Source organism: Capricornis sumatraensis, chromosome 3, assembly GCF_032405125.1.
Source record: "Capricornis sumatraensis isolate serow.1 chromosome 3, serow.2, whole genome shotgun sequence".
NCBI lineage: Eukaryota > Metazoa > Chordata > Mammalia > Artiodactyla > Bovidae > Capricornis > Capricornis sumatraensis.
In genome coordinates this window covers 42,098,536-42,121,302 of record NC_091071.1, presented here as the reverse complement: position 1 = coordinate 42,121,302, position 22,767 = coordinate 42,098,536, and the positions used below count along the sequence as shown (strand labels likewise).

Genomic DNA, 22,767 nt, shown 5'->3' with positions numbered 1-22,767 from the left:
AACGAGGAGGCGAGGGCGCGGGTGAGCAGTGTCACCCCTGGAGCTGCGCTCACCCAGGGTGGGCTGTGGCCTCCAGAGCAGCCCGCTGCATGCCTGCCCAGTGGAGTGGAGCCAGCTGAGAAGCCGAGGCCCAGGGGGTGCGGGGAACCAGGCAGCCCCTGCAGTCAGGCCAGGGCACACCACGGGCAGACAGGTGCCTCTGGACTGACGAGCAAGCACCCAGCTGCGAGGAAGCAGAAGCTGCCCCCCCAGGTATCCTGTCCCCAGCCCACCTGCTTCCTCGCTGGGACCTCCAGGCTCCTCTAAGGTCAGGGACGCCATCTGCCCTCTGCCTCTTCAAAACCAGCCTCCAGGGATGGTAGCAGATAGACTGCCACGCAACCGCGCGTCAGAAATGAAAGGAAGTGTGCCATCACCACGCAAATAGAACAGACCCCCAAACACCATCTCGGGAGGTTAAGAATGGAGATGTGAGGAGCTGGGCAGCCTTGGCCCTGGCTGCCCACTCAGTCCAGACCCCGCTGTCACGAGCCGGGTCGCAGGGTGGAGTCAGGAAGCACAGCCACAACCACCTCTGCCCTCCCACGGCTTTCTGCCAACTCCTGTCTACTTCCCACAAAGACGGCACGTCCCCTGCTCCCCAGCAGGTACCCACCCGGGCTCTCAGTGGTCACTCTGGCCCAGCCTGGCTGCAGGCCAGGGCAATACCCCTGGGCGGAGGGACATGCTGATGCCGCACCTCTTTTCCGTGGACACAGCTTGCTGGGGAAGACCCTGCCATAGGGCAGCAGAGCAGCCCACTACCCACATCCCTCCAGAGAAAAACAAACCACAGTGAGGAGCCTGGAAGAGGACCACCGACCACGCCCTGAGGCTGGCAGCCACATGACCCAGACCCAGTGTCCATGTGCTCTGCACAGGGTGTGGGTGTGTGTTTCACAACATGGCCATCAGAAGCTGCCTCCAAAAATAAAACCCTGATGAACTTTCCTGATGGCTCAGACGGTAAAGAATCTGCCTGCCAATGCATGAGACCTAAGAGACACAGGTTCGATCCCTGGGTCGGGAAGATCCCCTGGAGAAGGGAATGGCAATCCATTCCAGTAGGTTGCCTGGAGAATCCCAAGGACAGAGGAGCCTGGCCGCTACAGTCCACAGGGTTACAAAGAGTTGGACACGACTGAGCACGGACACAGTCATCCTCCCCCTGGAAAGTGAAAAAATGAAAGAGCTCCCAGTTGTATTGTCAGAATAGCTCACTTTAGTCTCAAGATACAAGCAGAAAGGCTGAGGGAGACTGGATAATACCACCAGCCCTGCCAAGGATGAGCAGAACCATGACTGACCCCAAAGTCAACGTGCCCTCCTCTGAGGACCTCGTGGCCGTCATGGCGACCTTTCCGTGGGTCTCTGCTCGGAGTAACTCCGAGACAGGGAACTGCGGCTTATCTGAGCTCCAGCGCTGGGCGGAGGCTGCCGACCACAAAGCAGACAGGCAGTCCTCCAAAGAAATGGGGGAAGAGAACAGCTTGGACCTCAGAAGGACACATGGGGCAGGGAGAGCATAAGGCAGAGGGGAGCCTGAGGATGAGTCACATTTCTGGGCTGCGTGCAGGCGACCCGGGCGTGCCCCCCACCCTGTGGAAGGCATGGCAAGTCCAGCGCAGCCAGGACAGCAGAGAACGCACCGCGGCCGCCGGGAGGCAGTCTGTCAGGTTGTTTATTCCCACTCGACATAACCCAGAACACAGGAGCAACTCTGTACACCTCTAGAAACTTACAGCTAGCTCCAAAACAATAGAAATGTTAAACTACAAAAGATGAGCTGTATTCCGCAAATAGAAAGGGTAACGTGAGGCCGTGTCAAACGTGGATCGTACTATTTACAGCGCCTGGGCGTGGGCTCAGATCTCGCCGGCCTCCTTCTCCTCTGACCTCCGCGATGCAGCCTTCCCGTTGGCACTCTCAAGCCTCCAGTCGGTGGCCCCCCGCTCACTCCGCCCGCGCTCCCAGGACTCCTCCCTGGAAGTCCGCTCTCGGGAGAACCTGGGGAAAGGGAACCAGAGGCTCATCGAGGGCTGGCCCTCCCTCCTGGGTGCTCCCCAGGCGCGGACACCGTGGACCCTCCACGCGAGGGAAGGGAAGACCCGCACAGCTGGGAGGGCCAAGCAGGAACCGAACAGGCAGGGCCGGGCAGCTAACACAGAGTGGCATTTTCAGAGGGTTCTAGTAACAGGGACAGCTTTCACTAAAATGTAAACAGTGCAAAGGAAAATACAGCATGAGTTGATCCATTATGTAAAAACACAATGGAGGAAAAGTATTACCAAAGCAAAAGGTGGTCATCTCAGAATATGGTCATCAGTAGTGTGTTTTTTAATCACAAGCTGGGTGAGCAGCCTATCAGGGGTGTGTGCGCCACAGTGGCAGTGCATGTGTAGCCCAAGCACAGCCTCGCCTACACGGGACACCTCTGCAGCTCTCAACTGTCCAGCCCTGAAGCCCCCTGCCGCCCCCAGCAGGTGGACTCCCAGAGCCGTGGGCCGCGTCAGGACCCTGAAGGCCTCAACGCTCAGTCCCTGGGTGACAGCCCCCAGGGCCTGGCGCACAAAGCAGGGCTCCACTCCTGCTGCAGATACTGAAGGAGCAGAGTAGTTACTTGTATTTCGAGCTCCGGTCCCTGGATGCCCGGCGATGGCCGCGGCTGTGGCTCCGGGAGCGACTTCGGTGGCGCCGGTGTCTGTCCCGGGACCGGGAGCGGGACGACTTCCGCCGCTCTCTAGAAGTAGACCTTGACCGCCTGCGACGTCGGTCCCGGGAGCGCGACCTGCAACAGAGGCTGTGCTTACACCTTACTGCTGTATCTGCTCTCTCCTCCCAGACTTGTAACCCAGGTTCACAATCATCCCCTCAACGCCACCCTGGTCACAAATAACTGGCCAGACTCGCCCCACCAATGCTTCTGGAAACATGCCAGGAACTTTCTGATCATCCTTCTCACTGACAGTGAACGCCCACCCCACACTGCACTGCGCCCCAACCAGGGCTCTCCTTCTAACCCATGCCCTGTGCCCTTTGTGACCAGCCCTGACCCCAGACAACAAATGCCAAGTTATAAAGGCTAAGTATCAAGAAAAAAGCACGTGGAAAAGGACATCTTACTGAGAATGTATCAATGGAAAAACCTACCTCCTGCGATCTCTTGTTCTTGATCCAGACCTAAAATGGAAAAAAAGATGAACAATTTCCCAAAAACAGCCCAATTCCTTATAGCTGAGGGGAGGTGCCCCACGTCCACATGGTGACGAGGGTCAACTTCCCACAGGACCTGCTTTGAGGCCCGCCCCGGGCCCCCCACCTGTTGGAGGGAGAAGCAAGAGACCAGCACCTAGGGGTCCACGCTGCATTGAGCTGAACCAGTGGTTCTGCAAAACTTCACAGCGGACACCAACCCAGCTACACAGATAGTCACGGTGCAGGGCTGGGCAGGACACCCAAGCTCCAAACACAGGCTCACTTTCCTGGGAGTGCTGCAGGAGCTCCCGGAAAACAGTACACAACCAACCAGCAATGGAAGAGATGCACTTGAGGGACCTTCCCTGGTGGTCCAGTGGTTGAGAATCCACCCTGCAGTGCAAGGGGCATGAGTTCAATCCCTGGTCAGGGAACTAATATCTCACATGCCATGGGGAAACTAAGACCGCGTGCCACAACTACTGAGTCTACGCGCTCTGGAGCCCGTGTGCCTGATGCAAAGATTCCACATGATAAGAGGAAGACCCTCAGTTCAGTTCAGTCGCTGTCATGTCCAACTCCTTGCGACCCCATGAACTGCAGCACGCCAGGTCTCCCTGTCCATCACCAACTCCCGGAGACCACCCAAACCCATGTCCATCGAGTCGGTGATGCCATCCAGCCATCTCATCCTCTGTCGTCCCCTTCTCCTGCCCCCAATCCCTCCCAGCATCAGAGTCTTTTCCGATGAGCAACTCTTCGCATCAGGTGGCCGAAGTATTGGAGTTTCAGCTTCAACATCAGTCCTTCCAATGAACACTCAGGGCTGATCTCCTTTAGGATGGACTGGTTGGATCTCCTTGCAGTCCAAGGGACTCTTAAGAGTCTTCTCCAACACCACAGTACAAAGGCATCAATTCTTCGGCGCTCAGCTTTCTTTATAGTCCAACTTTCACATCCATACATGACCACTGGAAAAACCATAGCCTTGACTAGACGGATCTTTGTTAGCAAATTAATTAATGTCTCTGCTTTTTAATATACTATATAGGTTGGTCATAACTCCTTCCAAGGAGTAAGCGTCTTTTAATTTCACGGCTGCAATCACCATCTGCAGTGATTTTGGAGCCCAGAAAAATAAAGTCAGCCACTGTTTCCCCATCTATTTGCCATGAAGTGATGGGACTGGATGCCATGATCTTCGTTTTCTGAATGTTGAGCTTTAAGCCAACTTTTTCACTCTCCTCTTTCACTTTCATCAAGAGGCTCTTTAGTTCTTCACTTTCTGCCATAAGGGTGGTGTCATCTGCATATCTGAGGTTATTGATATTTCTCCTGGCAATCTTGATTCCAGCTTGTGCTTCCTCCAGCCCAGCATTTCTCATGATGTACTCTGCATATAAGTTAAATAAGCAGGGTAACAATATACAGCCATGACATACTCTTTTTCCTATTTGGAACCAGTCTGTTGTTCACTACGTGCCTCAATTAAGATCCGATGCAGCCAAATAAATATTAAAAAAAAAAAAAACCACTTGACAACAAGAATGCACTTTTTATATCCTGTTCTAAGCAGCAATTTTCAACCTGTGAAGGAGGAAGTGACAAAAGATGCTGCTCACACACCATGTGGCTAGAGGGCGATTTGATAAAAACTCCAGGAAAATAATTTCCTTAACACCTACCAGTATGTATATATTAAATTCCTCTCTCCCAGGAATTCTAAGGAACTGTATATATACTCACATACATACAAAGATGATCGCGTTAGCACTCATTCAAAAAGAGTTTTATAATAAGTCACCAAAAATTAAAATTAAAAAGCAAAGGTAACAAAAGCAAAAGTCAACAAGTGGGACTACATCAGACTAAAAAGCTTCCGCACAACCATCAGCGAAATGAAACAGCAACTGAATGGGAGAAAATATCTACAAATCAAGTAACTGACAAGAGGCATTTATCCAAAACATGAAAAGAACTCACACAACTCTAAATGGAAGGAAAAAAAAATAAGATTTAAAAAATGGGCAGAGGACCTGAACAAATATTTTGCTAAAGAAGACATACAAAGACCAACAGGGACATGAAAAATTGCTCCACAACTTTATCCATCAGGGAAATACAAATCAAACCACAATGGGCTGTCACCTCACATCTGGCGGAGTACTCTCACCAAATAACAAGAAACAGGTGCTGGTGAGGATGTGGAGAAAAGAAAGCACTGCTGCTGGGAATGTAAACTGGTGCAGCCATTATGAAAAACAGGATAGAGGGGTCTCAAAAATTAATGGAACTGTAATATGATCCAGCAATTCCAATTCTGGATATTCACTTGATGGAAATTAAATCACTATTTTGAAGATACTTACAACTCTGTGGTCACTCCAGCATTACTTACAATAGTTCAGACACAGGAAAAATCTAAGCGTCCACTGACAGATGGACTGATACAGACGCTGCAGCTGTATATACACCGTGGGATGTTATTCATTCTGCCATTTGCAGCAGCACAGATGGACCCTGAGAGCACTACGCTAAGTAAAACAAGCCAGACGGGGAAAGATAAATACTGTAGGAGTCCAGTTACATGCAGAGTAGAAAAGAACCAAACTCACAGAGACAACAGACTGGTGGTTGTTAGAGGGAGGAAAACGAGGGTGGGCAAAGGCGGAAGGACAGGTGACGCCAACGGCACAGATGGCGCTGCGCAGCCAAGAATACGCCAGCTGCAGGGACCAAGCACCCGCGCACACCACCACCCACGAAGGCGGCCACCCATGTGAAAAGACCCTCGTGTCTGTGCTTGATATTTTTATACTGTTCCAGTCTCTTTATAATCAACATGTGACATAATTAAAATAATGAAAACCAAAAAAGTTAGCAAGTTATTCACACAGGAATCCCTCCAGGCATCTGTGTGCCCAATATAGCGCCTGGCTACTCTGGGCTCCAGACACTGCCCCGAACTCTGACCAGACCCACCACCACTACCTGGCTGCTCTCAGGCATCCCAGCCCTAACACGGCCAGAACCACCTCCTCTCCCAAAACTCCGCTCCCAGGCTACCCTCCTCTGTCACCATCAGCGGCCACTCCAGGCCACCTCCACTCCTGCTCTGCACAGCTCACATCATCTGCTAGCAGATGCTATCAGATGCTATCAGCTCTGCCCCCAGAGCACACAGCTTGCCCCTGCCCCTTCTTGGACCTGGACCCTCCTAGCCACTCATGTTCTCCTCGCTCCCACCGGACCACCCTTAGCCCTTGGCCCACGTGAGCCCGTCCCTGGTGGATCCCACCATAGGGCCTGCTCCGGGCAGGAATCTTTTTGCTTCTTTTCATGGCCACCAGGTACCTGGCAGACCTCAAGTGTCACAGGCAACAGCAAGGCTGCCAAGTACATGGGGTGTCCTCAGGATGGGGGGTGTCCTCAGGATAGGTGGGGTGTCCTCAGGATAGGTGGGGTGTCCTCAGGATAGGTGGGGTGTCCTCAGGATAGGTGGGGTGTCCTCGGGATGGGGGCTGTCCTTGGGCTCACCTTCTGCTCAGCCGCTCCTCCCGCTCTCTCTCCTCTCGCCTCCTCAGCCGATCCTGATTTCTCTTCTCCTGTTTCTCAGCCACGGTTTTCTAAATAAAACGGAAAACTGGGAAGATGAGAGAGGCACAGACACACTAGAGTGTGAACAGTGTTGAACAAAGAACGTTTACATGACCTCAGTACTGGCGATTTAAGAACCTTAGGGAAATTCAGGGAACAGGAACACAATTCTTTTTGTTAACAAAACCTCTTAAACAGCAGAAAATAGATGGAATAAAAACTGTTTTATAAATTCAGTGACAAACTACTAATTCTAACAGGTGCTGTACTTCTAAGTTACAGAGAGTTTATCATATGACTTCAAATCAATCAAGAAAGTTAAGGTTTTTACCCAAAGAAGACCCCACAAACTTTATGTGAAGGAGAACATGTGTATTTGATCAAGCACATCTTGCTGAGGGAAGCCAAGGTACCCAGCCTCGTTGCCGCCTGTCCTGGGGATGGGTTGTAGTGGACATGGAGGGACAGGGGGGGATAGGAGATGGCCTGGAGACCCTGCCACTGGAGCACCCCAAAACCCACTCGGAGCCTTTCACACCATCTCATGCTGCTGAGAAGAAGGCCTCCTCACCTCCCCCTGGGGAGGGGGAGGTATCCAGAGCCAGAAGACAAGGTCCAAGAGGGCGTGAAGCATGACCTAAAATATCAGTGCTGACAAAAGCCAGGCCCCCAGGAAGAAAGGGCACGGCTGGGGGTGCGTGTGTGTCTGTGTGTGACCTCGAAGCATCTGGGCCCAAGCTCTCCTGTGCGGCTCCTCTAGCTCTGCCCTCTGACATCATACATAAAACACTGGGAGCAGCACCTCGGCCTCCAAACATCCTGCCCAAGAACCAGCCTGGGGGTAGCATCAGCTCCTTCCCAAACCCTCCCTACTCCCTGAAGCATTAGGTCCTCCCACAGGCAAGTCCTCACTCTTCCCCGCCTCCCTCCGCCACGTCCATCCAGGTACAGGACCTGCAGGCATGCACACGGCCGGGACCACTGAGTGAAGCCCTCTCCGAACTGGGCACAGAGCTCCCACTCTCCTCATGGTTAAGAGGGGCACTTCCAAGCAACCTTTTCTGCTGATAGTTGTAATAGCTATTTATTGAAATCTGCAACTTGGCTGTATTGTTCTATCAACTGAATACTGCTCATAACCACAATAACAAAATATAATTTTTACATCAGTGAATACTTAAGTTCTAAAGATTTCAGGGAAAGAAGTTTCAATGTATGCTGATTAAAAAAAAAAAGGCTTTCAGGTATAAGAAACATTAGGGCAAGATTCTGGCATGTTATGGAATGGAATGACAATTTAAAGGAAAATAGGAATAAAAGGAGTAGATTTTTTATGAAGATGGTAGCTGCCACCAAATTGTTAGTTATACTATATTAGCTTTCATGCATTGGAGAAGGAAATGGCAACCCACTCCAGTGTTCTTGCCTGGAGAATCCCAGGGATGGGGGAGCCTGGTGGGCTGCCGTCTATGGGGTCACACAGAGTTGGACATGACTGAAGTGACTTAGCAGCAGCAGCAGCTACATAAAATATATGTTTATATTTTATACCATAAACTTTTAAAAAAATTTCCAACTTAAAACCGTGTGACAGAAAGTATCACTTTTCAGAATTCCATCGGAAACAGGAGATGCTCAAGACCAGCGGCGAGCCTGCAACCGGCTCCTTCTCCAGCCTGAGCACACACCACCTCCCGGGACCTTTCCTGGGCGTAAGGGCGCCACCCACTGCCCCTTCCTGGGGCCACAGGTGGCCTAAGGCCTTGACTGTCAACGTGGCCTATAGTTAGGGGCCACATGTCTGTCCTTCCGGATTTTGGGCTTCTGGAGGAAAGGCCTGCATATTTCCCAGCATCCTAGTACACAGCCAGGGAGGTTTCATCCATCTGAAAACAATTCAACTTATCCCAAAGTTGTTTAATTTTCCTTCTCAGCACTCCATATCCAGGACGTCGAATGCTGTAGTCTAACCCAGGAAAACAAGGAGCCCTGAGGAAGGGACAGGGGCATCCAGCCGTGAGGCAGGGCCACCAGAAAAAGCCGCATCACCTTCTTATGTTTCTAGCCTGACCACACTCCAAAGGTCTGCCTTCGCCCAAAGAGAAAAACCACAGGCTCCTGGCTCTCTCTCACCTCCAAAGAGAAGTGTTTCCAGAGGGGTGCACGAGTTCCCTGTACCTGGGATGAATTCTGCCATTGTTCTCTGTAAACAAGGGGTAGTAGCCTAAACAAACATCCCAGGCCCTGTTGGATTCTGAGATCTCAGGAAACACAATGATGACACCTGAGTAGCTCACTGTAAAGCTAAGGTATAAAACCAAGGCCTGATACCTCCACCAACAAAAAAACACCACAAGGCTTGCTACAAGCAGAGAGACATGAAGATGATCACGACTTCGCAGGCTTCTTCAGAAACACAGCACTTTAACATACCCTTAACTGATCGAGCTTCTCACGGATCTGAATGAATCCCAAGTGTAACTTGCCCCCGAAGTGGTCTGCAAGACGACGGTCATTGTCATGGAGGCCAAGGTAGGCTGAACAGACCTCACAGACACGAAGCTTCTGTTGCTGAAAACTGGACGCAGGCATGGAATTTCTGTATTCTTCCTGGAGAGCAGGAAAAGAGTGATCCAAGTGAGGTTAACTCAAATGCCACTGTCCACTCAACCCCTAAAATGAAGTACATGAAGGGAGGTGACTTTTATTTTTAGCTGCCCAGCTTGCAGGACTTTAATTCAGACTAGAGACTGAACCCCAGGCCCTGGCAGTGAAGTGCCAACTACTAACCACTGAACCACCAGGAAATTAACTAAAGATGATTTCAAAATACATAAACCTGAATCGTTTACAAAGCTTCAGATACTTGTAATTAAACTGTAATTTAATTTCAATAAATTGTAATTAAATTGTAATCCAATTTAAAATGTTTCTTTAAGAGATGAACTAAGAGTCATGATTTCAAAGCACTGAGGGATATTCAGAACACTGAGACACACGGGAGACTGTGTGCTAAAGGCCAGCGGGGAAGGGGAGTCCCTGCAATGGCGGAGAGCTCTGGGAAGACCAGACTACAGGCCCCTCACGGCGCCGCTGATCACACCAGACATGGCGGAGCTCTGGGAAGACCAGACTACAGGCCCCTCACAGTGCCCCTGATCACATCAGACATGGCGGAGCTCTGGGAAGACCAGACTACAGGCCCCTCACAGCACCCCTGATCACATCAGACATGGCGGAGCTCTGGGAAGACCAGACTACAGGCCCCTTACGGCGCCCCTGATCACACCAGATATGGCGGAGCTCTGGGAAGATCAAACTGACTACAGCGCCCCAATCACACCAAACAGACAGGCAAAACACAGAGCATCCACAGAGTCTGTCCCAGTGTCCAGGAATGCCCAGTGCAGCCCTGAAACCTAAAATCTGGAAGGAGAAACACACCAGACATCTCTTCAAAACACGAAATGTGCCTAAGGGAACAGAACAAAGCGCACAATACACACACCCCCTACCCCTGCCCAGCAGCCAGTGTGCTGAGTCTCATCACAGGGAGCCACTCTGCCTCAAAGGAAAACACACGAATACAAAAGAAAATGGCCCAGGACACAGTGATGGCTGCCTGTGCTCAAATTAACACACTCCTTCAAAATCTAGGTTAAGGGAGCATTTCAACATTTGTCCTTAAAGAGAAGACAATGTAATAATCTTCCATTAATTCATACATTCAAAACATTCCCTAAAAAATGCAGGTTAAAATAAGACATCATGTCACTCACTAGACTGATGGAGACACAGAACACCAGGCGGTCCCATACCCTGACGCCGGCGCCCGTGCAGCATGGTTACTGTGGCGGCAGCCTGTCTGTAAAGGTGGGGTTACCAGAAACATCCCTCACACGAGCACATCGCTGGACACACAGACCAGCCGTGAGATGAGAAACCATCAGTGACCTGGAAAACCACCCATGGACAAACAGCCATGTGCCCCTAAAGTGCAGTCCCGCAGCAGTAAGCAAATTGCACCCACCGGCCTACAGCAGCCTGGAGAGCGCTGCCCGGCGATGCAAGTGGGAGGACCTGCAGCACCGACGCGGGACGCCTCCACGCCCACGGTTTATGAGCCCAGGTATACAATGTACGCACACGAACACCTCTGGGGACAGAGGCAGAAAGACCATGAGCTCAGATTTCCATTAGAGTGCGGCTTCTTTCCTAAAGAGTCAAACAGCTTAACGAGAAACACGAAACGTGGTGGGTGAGAGTAATCTGAGATAATATTCTACACCTTTCAGTAGTTTTGAAACTACGAATGCCATCCTCTAATATCCTTCAAAATAAATTCTACGCAGAGTGAAAAAAAAGTCAATCCCTAAGGGTTACATACTGTGTGAATCCATTATGCAATGTTCTTAAAATGAGCAATCGCTAAGAATGAAGGGCAGACTGGTGGTCAGAGAAGTGGGTGTGCAGAAGAGGGCAGCAGGCAGGACCTACAGGTGGCGAGTGGCCACTCAGTAGCTGTTCTGGGATGGGATGCTGGCTTACAGTTTTTTAAGACAGAACCACTGCGGGAAACCAGGTAAAAAGCACACAGCACCCCTCCCGCTCCACTTCTTAGGATACCAAACAGCCTTGCCTGCCACTAAGGGTAGGGTGGATGCTACCCAGACCAGCACAGCAGAGGCCTCCCCCCCACAAGCCACCCTGTCTTGTCTGTTAGTTTTAAGTAAGGGGGGCACTCAGGTGATAAGGAAAGGGACAGTGGTCGAAGCAAGGCGCCTGGAGTCCCCGTGTGTATCTGACTCTTGCTCCCCTTGGGGCTGTCTGCAGACATCCGAGTGGTGAACCCCGCATCTATATTATTTCAAGTCTCGGATCCACCGCACAGGTTTCTGGTGTCTGCTCTGCTCCTCAAGGCAGGAAGGCTCAGCCTCAGGATTCACTAAAAGGCTACAGAGCTCCTTCCTTCCTGACCCTCTGGCCTTTCTGCTGGGTACTGTCAGCAACCCGGGGAGCCTGACTCCATATACTCAAATTTTCCCTTTAAACACACAGAGGTTTGGATCCTACGTAACGATTCCGATGCAGGACCTGGGACTCCCCACGCACACGTCACTGCTCAGTGGGCACTCGGGAGGATTCACGTGTTCAGCTGTCATCACTGAGCTCCACTTTGTCTCAGGTGCCACAAGGAGCCAGGGGACCAGCAACAACCAAAACCAGCCCTGTGCTGGCACGCTGCCCACTCTGCCATCACGTCTCCATCCACCATCCAAACAATCTTCTGTCTGGGTCTCAGCAAATGGCCTTCAGGATCACCCTGCCCTACCTGAACATCCCCTGCACCCCAAGTCACTCTTAAACTGAGACCTCATTTCTTTTGAGCGCCCGTCTTCATCAGAGTGAATCTTAGCCAGTGCTCACATCCATTCTGCCTGGCCACAGGAGGAGGAAAGGTGCACTCCCGTCCCTCTCTCCCTGACTCTAACCTTCCCACCATTCTCAAAGTCAGCCCAGGCCACCTCCACTCCAGCGGGGAGGATCTGAGCAGCAGAAAACCCAACAGAGGACACAGTCCAGACAGTCCTGGACTCAGCTTCTGCACCACACGGCAGAGTGCTGGCCTGGCAGCCCAAGGACACCACCGGGGTGCAGCCCATGACCTGCAGGAGTCTCTCTCCTGAGGGCACAGAGTCACGAATAACCTGAGGCCTCTCTTCACAGCAACTGCAAAGCCAGTCAGCCCCATCACATCAGCTGAACACCTTGTACGCCGGGCCCTTCCTGGAAGCAGACAGACACAGACCGGAGGTGCTCATTAACATGGACAAGCTACGCTCAGGATGCACTCTACACACGGGAGGGATGCTCAGAGCACAAAGTGCTCAGTCTGAGGCCGCAGGGGTCAAGTGAGCAGCGAAGACACAAACCCCAGGGTGGGCTGACTTGAAATTGTACCATCCTGACATTATCACCCTACTTCCAACTCCTCAAAATTCAAGAAAATGGAGGCATGGCTCAGTTTTAGTCCAATGGTCAGCTCTCCGAAGTTACTATGTTTCTTCCCTCTTTAAGACATTTTCCTCACCAACCTCAGCTTCTTTTTTCTTTGCACGGACTTTCTCCACTTCCATGAGAATCTTCTGTGATTCATCCACATTTCCTTCAGCTCCCAGCTGCTCAGCTTTAGCAAGCAGCTTTCCTATTTCTTCATTCAATTCATGTACTTTTTCTGCCTGGAGAGAAAGAGACAGCCAGGTAAGACACCTAAAAACAAAAGACGAGAGCTGGGATGGAGGCTGAAAGGATGGTGGGGTGTGTGTGTGTGTATAGTTATGACTGATTTGTGCTGTTGTATGGCAAAAACCAACACAATACTGTAAAGCAATTATCCAATTAAAAAAATAAAAACAAAAGATTTTTTAATGCAAAAGGTGTTTCTCTTGTTGCATTTCTGCTGTTTCACAGAGAATACACCAACAGCTGGAAACTTCACTGATGACATGAATTCTAACAGTTACAGCACCCACACTGCCACCACTGAGACCAACCATTAAGTGTCAGACCCTAACAGATCTCTGCACTGAACCCTAGTAGAGGCAACAACACACACCTGTCACTCCCACAGGCTGTAAGGCCTGTCCTGTGGCCCAGCTTCCAGGCCGCCACTCTGTATACCTTCCAGTACAGCTCAGTCTCCAGGTGAGGGTAACAAAATGTGTGAGCCTAAACACATACATGACTTACCCTTTAAGCAAAATGACTAATCACTGGGAGTTTCTTTCAGAAATAAACAGCACCACTGGGCTAGTTAAAAACTCTCTCCTAAGAAATCCTTTCATAAAACTGAAGGAGAAAAGAACACTGAAGAGAACTCACTCAAGAGGGGCAAGGCCTTCTAAATGATGCACATGCCGATTTCACCAGGTCTGCTTTTTTCTTCTGTGACACAGACACACCAGAATCTTAACCATTTCCCTGCTAACTTACCCATTTCCTGTTCTGCGCAGGGAGGTTGATCAAGTAACTTTACGACATATGCATAGCACAGTGACAGGCTGCGAGCTTGGTGACAGCTTCCCTCCTTCCTTCTAACAGCCAGGGCAGTGGACACCCACTGTCCACCCCAAAATGCGCACTCGGCACCCACAGGTCCCAGCCCCGCTTTGATACCGACGACTTGAGGTGGAGGCCTCCCTCCCCGCATACCTTTGCAGAAACTTCTGCACTGATCTCCTCCTGGGTCTCTGCCAGCCGTTTCTTGGCAAGCTCCGTTCTCCGATCACACTCAGCGATGAAGGACTCCAAGTGATCCATCGCCTAGCTCAGGAGAGGCAGAGGGCTCCAGTCAGTGACCTGCCTGTGACCTCAGAGCTCATGTGTTCGATAGGAAGTGCAGTCCTGGCTTGGTTCTTAAGGCTTGTCGGTTCAGTGGGAAGATCTGCAGCTACGCTACTGCTAACATGTCCACAATCACATTCAATCAAGGGGCTTTGTTAAACCAAACGACCGTGCACAAGTATGGTCTTCTCATCTGATTTATCTTCAAATGTGTCAAAGAACCCCCATCCCTCAACAATTTCAAGAAATTCTAAAGGAAGTTGAAACACCTGACATAACTAACTGTTCTGAGGAACAGGAGAGGCTAGGCCATGTTATTATGTCAGAGGCCCTCCACTGGTGAGGCGGGGGGTGCAGATGTACTCACTGGTCTTTGTGAGCCACGTAAATATTATTCCCTCATGTTCTGAGGGTAGAGTTCCCCCTTCCACCTCAAAACAAAATAGAACAAATGTTACTTGAGCGGTGAACACGTTCAGTTATGGCCTACCATCTAAAGTAGTGGGAAAACAGGTTACTACTTACCCAAAGAGATAAAGGAAAAGACACTCTGAAAACAGTTGGTGGAAAACAATAAAATACTAATCAATAAGTGGTCATATATGCTAAGCAGTTAACTTGCTGTAACTAGTCAAGGCCCCAACATAACTTCAGATAAACATACAAACAGGACACCCTTTTCCAATCTCCAGGCTAGGACCAACCAGTGCTGGGCAGCAGGTCCCACGCTGCTGACGCAGGGGCGTGTTACACAGATAGCAAGTGACGCTGGGAGCGGGTGACGGGATTAGACAGGGTGAGCAGAGCCAGGAAAGCTCTGGGTGCAAATGGTAATAAGGCAGAGGCCAAGGGACCAAGAAGTGATGACCTATGTCCCTGCCTCCAGATGTGGTCTGGAGAGAGCCCCCAGCAGGGATCAGCGTTGACAGTGGGATCCCCGTCTTTCAAAGGAAAGCACACTTTGGCCTTGGTCAAGACAGGGAAGAGGCTCTGTGATAGCGCTACACCTGTGGTCCACCAAGGAAAACTCCCCAACCCCACACTCCTGAAGCTAAAGACCTCCTTTCTGTTATTGGTCCTCAAATATTCTCGATGAGCATTTCACTATGCTCAAATCAAACCATCAGGAAAGCCAGTGACTGGCATTTGTTGGCACGCATGCACTGCATTTCCTGGAAGGATGTCGAGCTGACCAGCTCTGCTGACAAGGTGGGGACTTGACAGGATCAAAGTTCAAGTCAGGCACTGCCCATGCTCTTAGGGACAAGGGCTCCTGGCGGACCAGCCCAAGAGGCCCCGGGGCCGCCTGCTTATTGGTGCTGAGACCTGGGTACAGAGCTCCTCTACTGCCTCCCCAGAGAGCAACCTCACACCCGACATGGAACCAAGACTCTGCTCATCAGGGTTTGAGTGGGCAATTCTGCCAGTGCCTTTACCAAGCAAAGAACCACTGCACCTTACACAGAATATAAACTGGCTATGGACTCAGACATCTGATCAGCTAACAATAAAACGGTAAACTTCGCAGCACAGAACAGGCAGAATGCAGAGACATCTCAACTGAATGTTCTTTAAAAGATGGCTCTGTTTTGCTGCCCCTCCTTCTCTTCAATGTGCTTCTCAATTTCATTTTGCTTCCTAAATCAAAGAGCAGGTTTAAATGATGAAAATAAAATTCACAAAGAAGGTATTCAAACCTACAAATTAAGTGCTACTGACAATCCACCACTTACTAGGAAGTCATGCACCTATACTCTGTAATTCAGGGGTGGTGTGATGAACCACATACTGTCGGGGGTTGAGCTCATGGGGGTGCACAGGTCTCACTGCTGCTGAGGCTGCCCCTGACCCCCCAAGACGGTGAGATGCTCTCCCTGACCCTCCTGCCCAGCAGCATCGGCAAGCCTGAGAGGAGCCCGTGCTGCCAGCAGAACAGTCAGTGCAAACACGTGCCTCAGGACAGCCATCCGGGGCTCTCCAGGCACCAACTCCCAGGTGGAGGAAAGGAAGCAGTCTCCAGAGTCCTGAGGCAAGGACTCCTGGGATCCGACTCCACAGTCCCTACGCTTGGCCCTCACAGTTGAGGCAGTACTCACCAGCCCCGTATATAGAAACTAGAAAAGGGCAAAGTAACTTGCCCAGGGTTGTACAGGGACTCTAACCCCGAACCTAAGGGAAAGTGTGACTGCCACACTACACACCTGTAAGACAGAGAGCAGTGGTCCCATTAGGTGAGACGGTGTGTTGCTCTAGAAACGTGTTACATCTCAAAGGAAATCAATGTGGGGAAAAAGTGAACTATATTTTCACTGAATAGAGAAAAATATTTACATTTTCCACATGTGAACAGTGAATTAACAGTGCCCTGTGTGTCCGCATGCAAGTTGGGATACTTGAGATGCATTTATACGGATGACCTACTTCCTCTCCTAAGGAACTCCTGGTGTAACTCTTTCAAGAAACTAAGGCCAGGTCCTGGGGTGGTCAGGCCAAGGCTGTGCTAGAAAGAGACAATGATGAGGTAATTTCTCCCAGGTAACCCAAGTTTTGGGTGGAGGAGCCAGCCACTAGCTAAAGTTGAGGGTCTAAGCAGGGTATACCTACACAAAGAAATACCTTTTTGACAACCCTGACAGGCCCACAAAGAAATACCTGCTTAAACCTCTCTGACTGGCAAAAACTGGAAGTTTGGTAACTCGCTGTTAGTGAAGACGTGAAAATGGGAACTCCCAGGTGCCACTGGGGGCAGCACTCACCCTCTGGAGAGCTTGGTGGCTCTAGCCACCAAAATGACAAAGCACAACCTTTCTGGGCGGCCAGTCCCGCCTCCAGGGATCTTTCCTAGACACACTCACAATGTGCTGATGTGTACTGCAGCACTATGCCCATCAACAGGGGACTACTCCTATGAAACAGACACCATCCTCTGGAATATTATGTCACCACAAAAAGGGTGGAGTTAACTATATGGCAGGGAATAATCTGAGATATATGCTGAAAATTAAATCAAGATGAGGGAAGAGCAGGCAGACAGAGCATGTGTCCAGGGGACTATTACTTGTGTTTTAAGAAAAGTGAGATACATGCCCCTCAGGTTCCACATCATCTCCAAAGGGAAGAAAAGAAACTCAACACCTGACTAGCTCTGGGGCCAATCAGGGGGCTGAAGAGCAGAGCAGGAGACAGGCTTCACAACATACCTTTCGTATCTCAAACTCTGAACCATGTGAACATCTTACGTGTTTTACAGTTAGTGACAAGCAGCAACCCTAGTGACGTAACTGATCTGGGCAATACTCCTCACTGCTGCTGGACGCACGTGGCCCCAGTCTGATGGGGGCCTGTGCAACCAGCAGCCAGACTGCCAGCGCCACTCGAGTCCACTGACATCATGCCACCGAGGTGACGTGCCAGCCGCTGCCCAGCTCCACCTCTGTGCTACTCTGTCAAACGAAAACCTGATTCTGACCATCACGCATCCAGATCTAACTTCCGGCTTACAGGAAATTTCAAATATAAGGGAAAACATGTTAAAAAGACTGCATCATAAGGATACAATCAGCAAAATCCAGGATATGAGAAACGTTAATTTCTTCAAACAGATGTAAAAAGACTTACGAAGCATCCTAGCATGTAGATCTTATTTTGGTATATGAGTCAAACAAAAGACTGTAAAAAAAATCCTTTTTGAGACAATCTGAGAAATTTGAAGACTGTTAGATAAGATTAAGAAATTATCCTTTAAATAATAAACATTTTAAGTAAAATTATCTTCTAGATATATCTGCAGTACTTACAGATAAAATTCCATCTCTAGGAACTACTGTAAAATAATCCAGTATGGAAAGACAAAACAAAGATGAAACAAATCTTAACATCAACAATCACTGAAAACCGGGAGACGAAACCCAGAGATGGTCACTATATTATTCTGCTTACACTTGCATGTTTAATTTTTTTCTCCACACATTAAAAAAAACATGCTAATAAAATACAAACTACTATATATAAACTATACAAAGAAGGTCCTACTGTACAGCACTGGAAAATATATTTAGTATCTTGTAATATACTATACTGGAAAAGAATCTGAAAAAAAAGTATATATATGTATAAGTGAACCACTTGGCTGTACACCAGACACTAACACAACACTAAATCAACTGTACTTCAATTAAAAAAGAAAAACATGGTCATAAGTACATTCTGTCCCAACCAATTATAATACCAGATTTTTGTATGCAGAGTAAAAATAACTTCACAAGTCAATGGCAACACTGAAATATTTACAGATGATAGGATGTGTGAAGTCTGAGATTTGTGAAGTCAGTTGGCCATAAGCTGATCATTCCTGAGGCTGAAAGACGGGTACACGGAGATCCATTAAGCTGTTACACCTCCTGCTGAGATCCTCCAAGGTAAAACAAAACAAAAAGCAACTGGCCATTCAAGGTCGCCTGCAGCACTTGAACAGCAAGCTGTTGCTCCTTTTCCACTTTGAAGCTGTGGTAGGGGACTGCCTCCAGGGAGCGGGAGGGGCACAGGGGAGGAGGCTTTCTGGGCTTTCCACGACAGTCCGGGAATTTTGATTTGGCCACACACTTTCAGTGAGGGCACACAGTGAGTTCCAATACACACACTTATCCCTTTTTTGCTCAGGACTTCCTAAGGAACTTAAGTCACTGAACATTCAGGTCTCACAAAAATTAATTTCAAGGGCACAGTCTACCATTTGAGTCCCTCATAATCTGTTCATTCATCACTAAAGCGTTTTTTGTTGCATCCAATTTTTCAACCTTATACACGATGCTATGACAACAATACTTTGTGTACCATTGTTTGCCTGTGTTTTCAATCATAGTTGACCCTTGAACAATGAGGGGGTGGGCGTAGGCGATGGACCCTATAGCTGTGCAGTTCGCATTTACTGAAAAAAACCTCGAAGTGCACCCTCACAGTTCAAGCAACAAGCATTGTTTAAAGGTCCACTGTACTTTCTTAAGACAGAGGATTTGTAGAAATAAATTATAAGGTAGAAGTACCTTTCAATTTTCATTTCTGCACACTATATTAGCAATTCAATTGGACCTAATAATGTCACATGACTTAAAAAGCATAATTCTTTCTTCCTCCCTAAGAAATAATCATTTGAGCTTGGTAAATACCTTTTAAAACTGTATTAAAACGCATATACAAGTACACAATTTTTACTCCGTCTAGGATAGTTTTTAAAGCTTTTTCATTTTTTACATCAATGCACACAGTTTCTATATCTATAGCTGTGCAGCATTTCACTATTTTAAAATAACTATATACATTCCACAATAAATATGTATTTGCATTTTTTCACCTTTCACTAATTCAGAACAATGCAATAAACACCTTAAGTCTTCTCATACACAGGCCAATACTCTAGGACCATTTCTTACTGCTTAGAGAACATTGAAAGTTTAAAATTGTATACAGAGCTGATGAGCTCTTATAAAATATTTTTATACTGAAAGTCAAATGTCACCTAAGCTGAGCAACTAATTCAGAAATAAAACAGACTGGAACTTCCCTGGTGATTCAGGGGCTGAGATGCCACACTCCCAGTGTAGGGGCGCAGGTCTGATCCCTGGTTGGGGAGCTAGATCCTGCATGCCGCACGCAACTAAGAGCTCCTGCTTGCCAAGACTACAGATGCTACATGCTGCAACTAAGCCCCAGCGTGGTGAAATAAATTTAAAAAAAAAAAAGAAATAAAACAGACTAATAATGATGCTTTCTATAAAAGCATAATTTTCTTTTAAATTAATGCATTCACTGATTAATAAATCCACTAAAACTCAAGTTTTAAAAGTTCCTCTTTTCTGAAAGAATAGATGAAAGGCACCTAACATGCAAAAGCTTTCATGTTGATATGACTATAATAACCTGTTTTAAAACCGCTGTCTCTAATACAACCTGGATTAAAAAAGCTCCTAAACACCCCTGACTGATCCACTCAACAAAATAACTCTCCCAGGGTCATGTGATGATGTTTCCATGACTTCTGGCAAATAGCACCAATATTATTATACTTTCAGAGACTCTGTGGAGATAAATGTTAGGTCCACCTCACAGATTTACTGTCAACAGTGAAGAGATTCTACCAAAACACGTGGTAAGATACACAAATATAAGCTACTAAGAAAAATCATGGATTAGTGACGGTTCACAATTTGTGAAAACAAAACCTGTGTCCGTCTTATAGTAGTGATGACTATCCTGTACTCTCTCCAGAAACCAACTTCAACACAATACAGGAGCTGCTGGTTCCACGCCTGGGAACTGAACCATCCACATGGTCACGTGGCAGGCTTGGAACCTCACACCAACAGCAGCTCCTCAGGAGGCAGCAACAGGTCAGCGAGATCAAGAGTCAGCTCACTGACACCATCTGGCCAAAGCGTTTCTGCAGTGTTCTGATTTATCAAACTGCAATTCGACAAGAAACATCACAACCAGCTTTTGCTATATACGTGTGTTCACCCTGAAGAGCCTATCTTCAAAAGATACAAGTGACCTCTGGAGAGGCACTGGATAGGAGTCATGTGGAAAAGGGCAGACTTTTCACTTGGAATCTCCAACAGTTGTCTTACCTATCAAGAAGATTGAAAAGTTATTCCATCAGGTTCTTGTAACAAACCTATATTCTGGAAAAGGATTTTATTTTTTCCTTCTAAGTTTATTCTGCGTAACTAAGGAAATAACTATTTTAGCCTAGTATTTCAAAGCCAGGCCACATTTAGTGTATTAAAGTAACCCATGCACATCCAAACACTACTGATATGTATTAAAAATTCAAGGCAGGATAAATTTTATGGCTTGTGTATTTTACCTTTAAGTCGTTATTTTTAAAAATGATGGCAAATAAGTAATAAATTTAAAAAGTTACTCATATTTAAATAAAAATTATAAATAAATTAAAAGTTATGGCAAAATCTTCCTAGCACCCAGAGCTCCACAAAGCACCATTCACTGTATGAAAGGGCAATAACTAATGGAAGTAGTCCTCATTAATCAACAGTCCCATTATATCCTTTTCACTTCAAAAAAAAGTTGCAATGAGCACCTTCTCTGTGGACTCATTAACATATACCATTAAGATACAGTCCCAGCAGCAGTCTCCTGGAACGAGTGTATACATACATTTAACATGCTGACAAGCTACTTGCTGACTGCCCTCCCACAAGCACAGCTGCTCCAAGTCACCCCTGACTCATCAGAACAGGAAGACCTCCTCTGGAGGTTTAGCACTAGCTAGCAAACATTCCAACATGAACCATCTATAAGATAAAATATGATTTTCTCTAAATTAGAGAACATACCTATTATTTAATATATATATTAAATTTTGGCTACAGCTTGTGGGATCTTAGTTTCCAGACCTAGGACTGAACTGGAACCCTTGGCAGTAAGAGGAGGAAGTCCTAACCTCTGGACCATCAGGGAATACCCTCAGATATGATTTTTAAGGAGCTGGAAGGAGGGGTGGTCACCTTTTAAATTGGAAAAGGTACTCCTCTAAATGGTAAATTTTCACAGTACAAAAACGTCGTGACCTACTCTGGCCCTCCAACTAAGACGAAAGTGCTCAGAGTCTTGTTCCTTCTACAACTACTCTGTAGATCTAAGCATGTCAACAACACTAAACACCCTTTCTTTTTAAAAATCACACTATGGAAGTCATCCTATCACACACACCAGTTTTCCCACTTTATCTTGCACATAATTTCACTACCTCAACCCTCCTTCCGCAGCTGCACATCATCCCACTGTAGAGAGCAATGATGTGACCCAAGCCCTCACCGATGGAGCCTGCAGGCTGCGATGCTGCCGGAGTATTCTGAAGCAGACTGACCTTTGTTCGTAGCAAGTGTGTCACCAGATTTGCTCTCAGAGCTGGCACTGCTACCACCTGCTTTCCCAGCCTCGGGGCTCCATCATCCAAGAGGTGCATCGGAGTTACTCACCTCTCCAACTCCTCAGTCTCAGTGAAGGTGAATACCCATCACAGGGTTAGATGCCCACTAAAAATGTCCTTTATCCTCTAATCGTTTTCTATTCAGCTGTTGCTACAGTCCTTTTCAACCATGATGAGCTTTATCATGAAAGATATCTGCCCTTCATATGCTGCAGATATTGTGTCTCAGCTGAATTCTTATTTTATATATGGGAATTCTTCATATGCTAGTATTTTTTAAGTTTTTATACAGAAAACATGTATCCATCTTCACCTTACAGCTTCTTAGGGTTTATAACATGTCAAGATGGCAAAACAAAATTCTCTTTTGGGGGCTCCAACCCAGTTTTTCACTAACTGGGTAATCCACAGTTTCTAATACTGTTCATTAAAAAAACTCGTCTTCTCCACAGTGGCTAAACACATGCCCCGCATAAAAATACTAAATTACCATATGTTTCAGTCTTTCTGCACATAAAAATACTAAATTACCATATGTTTCAGTTTTTCTGTAGTCTCAATTTCTCCCATTACTCAGTTCTTAAATACTGAATTCATCAGGCCATTTAAAAAGTACACGGACATTCTAATTCAGCAGAAATCCT

At 47.8% G+C, this 22,767-nt stretch overlaps 1 protein-coding gene across 2 annotated transcripts in view; it reads right to left on the bottom strand.

Moving 5' to 3' along the window:
* Positions 1-1,369: 1,369 nt before the first annotated feature.
* The window catches only part of LUC7L (LUC7 like), a 36,337-nt gene continuing 14,939 nt past the window's right edge, over positions 1,370-22,767 (bottom strand). Inside the window, exons 4-10 of one of the 2 annotated variants that reach the window (XM_068967298.1) lie at positions 14,044-14,154; positions 12,927-13,070; positions 9,265-9,441; positions 6,772-6,860; positions 3,190-3,219; positions 2,660-2,827; positions 1,370-2,046 (exon numbers count right to left, since the gene is read on the bottom strand). In XM_068967298.1, coding sequence (XP_068823399.1) covers positions 1,905-2,046; positions 2,660-2,827; positions 3,190-3,219; positions 6,772-6,860; positions 9,265-9,441; positions 12,927-13,070; positions 14,044-14,154 — 861 coding nt within the window. In that variant the 3' untranslated portion in view covers positions 1,370-1,904. The remainder of the gene's footprint in view (positions 2,047-2,659; positions 2,828-3,189; positions 3,220-6,771; positions 6,861-9,264; positions 9,442-12,926; positions 13,071-14,043; positions 14,155-22,767) is intronic. The other variant, XM_068967299.1, reaches the window with a different exon arrangement.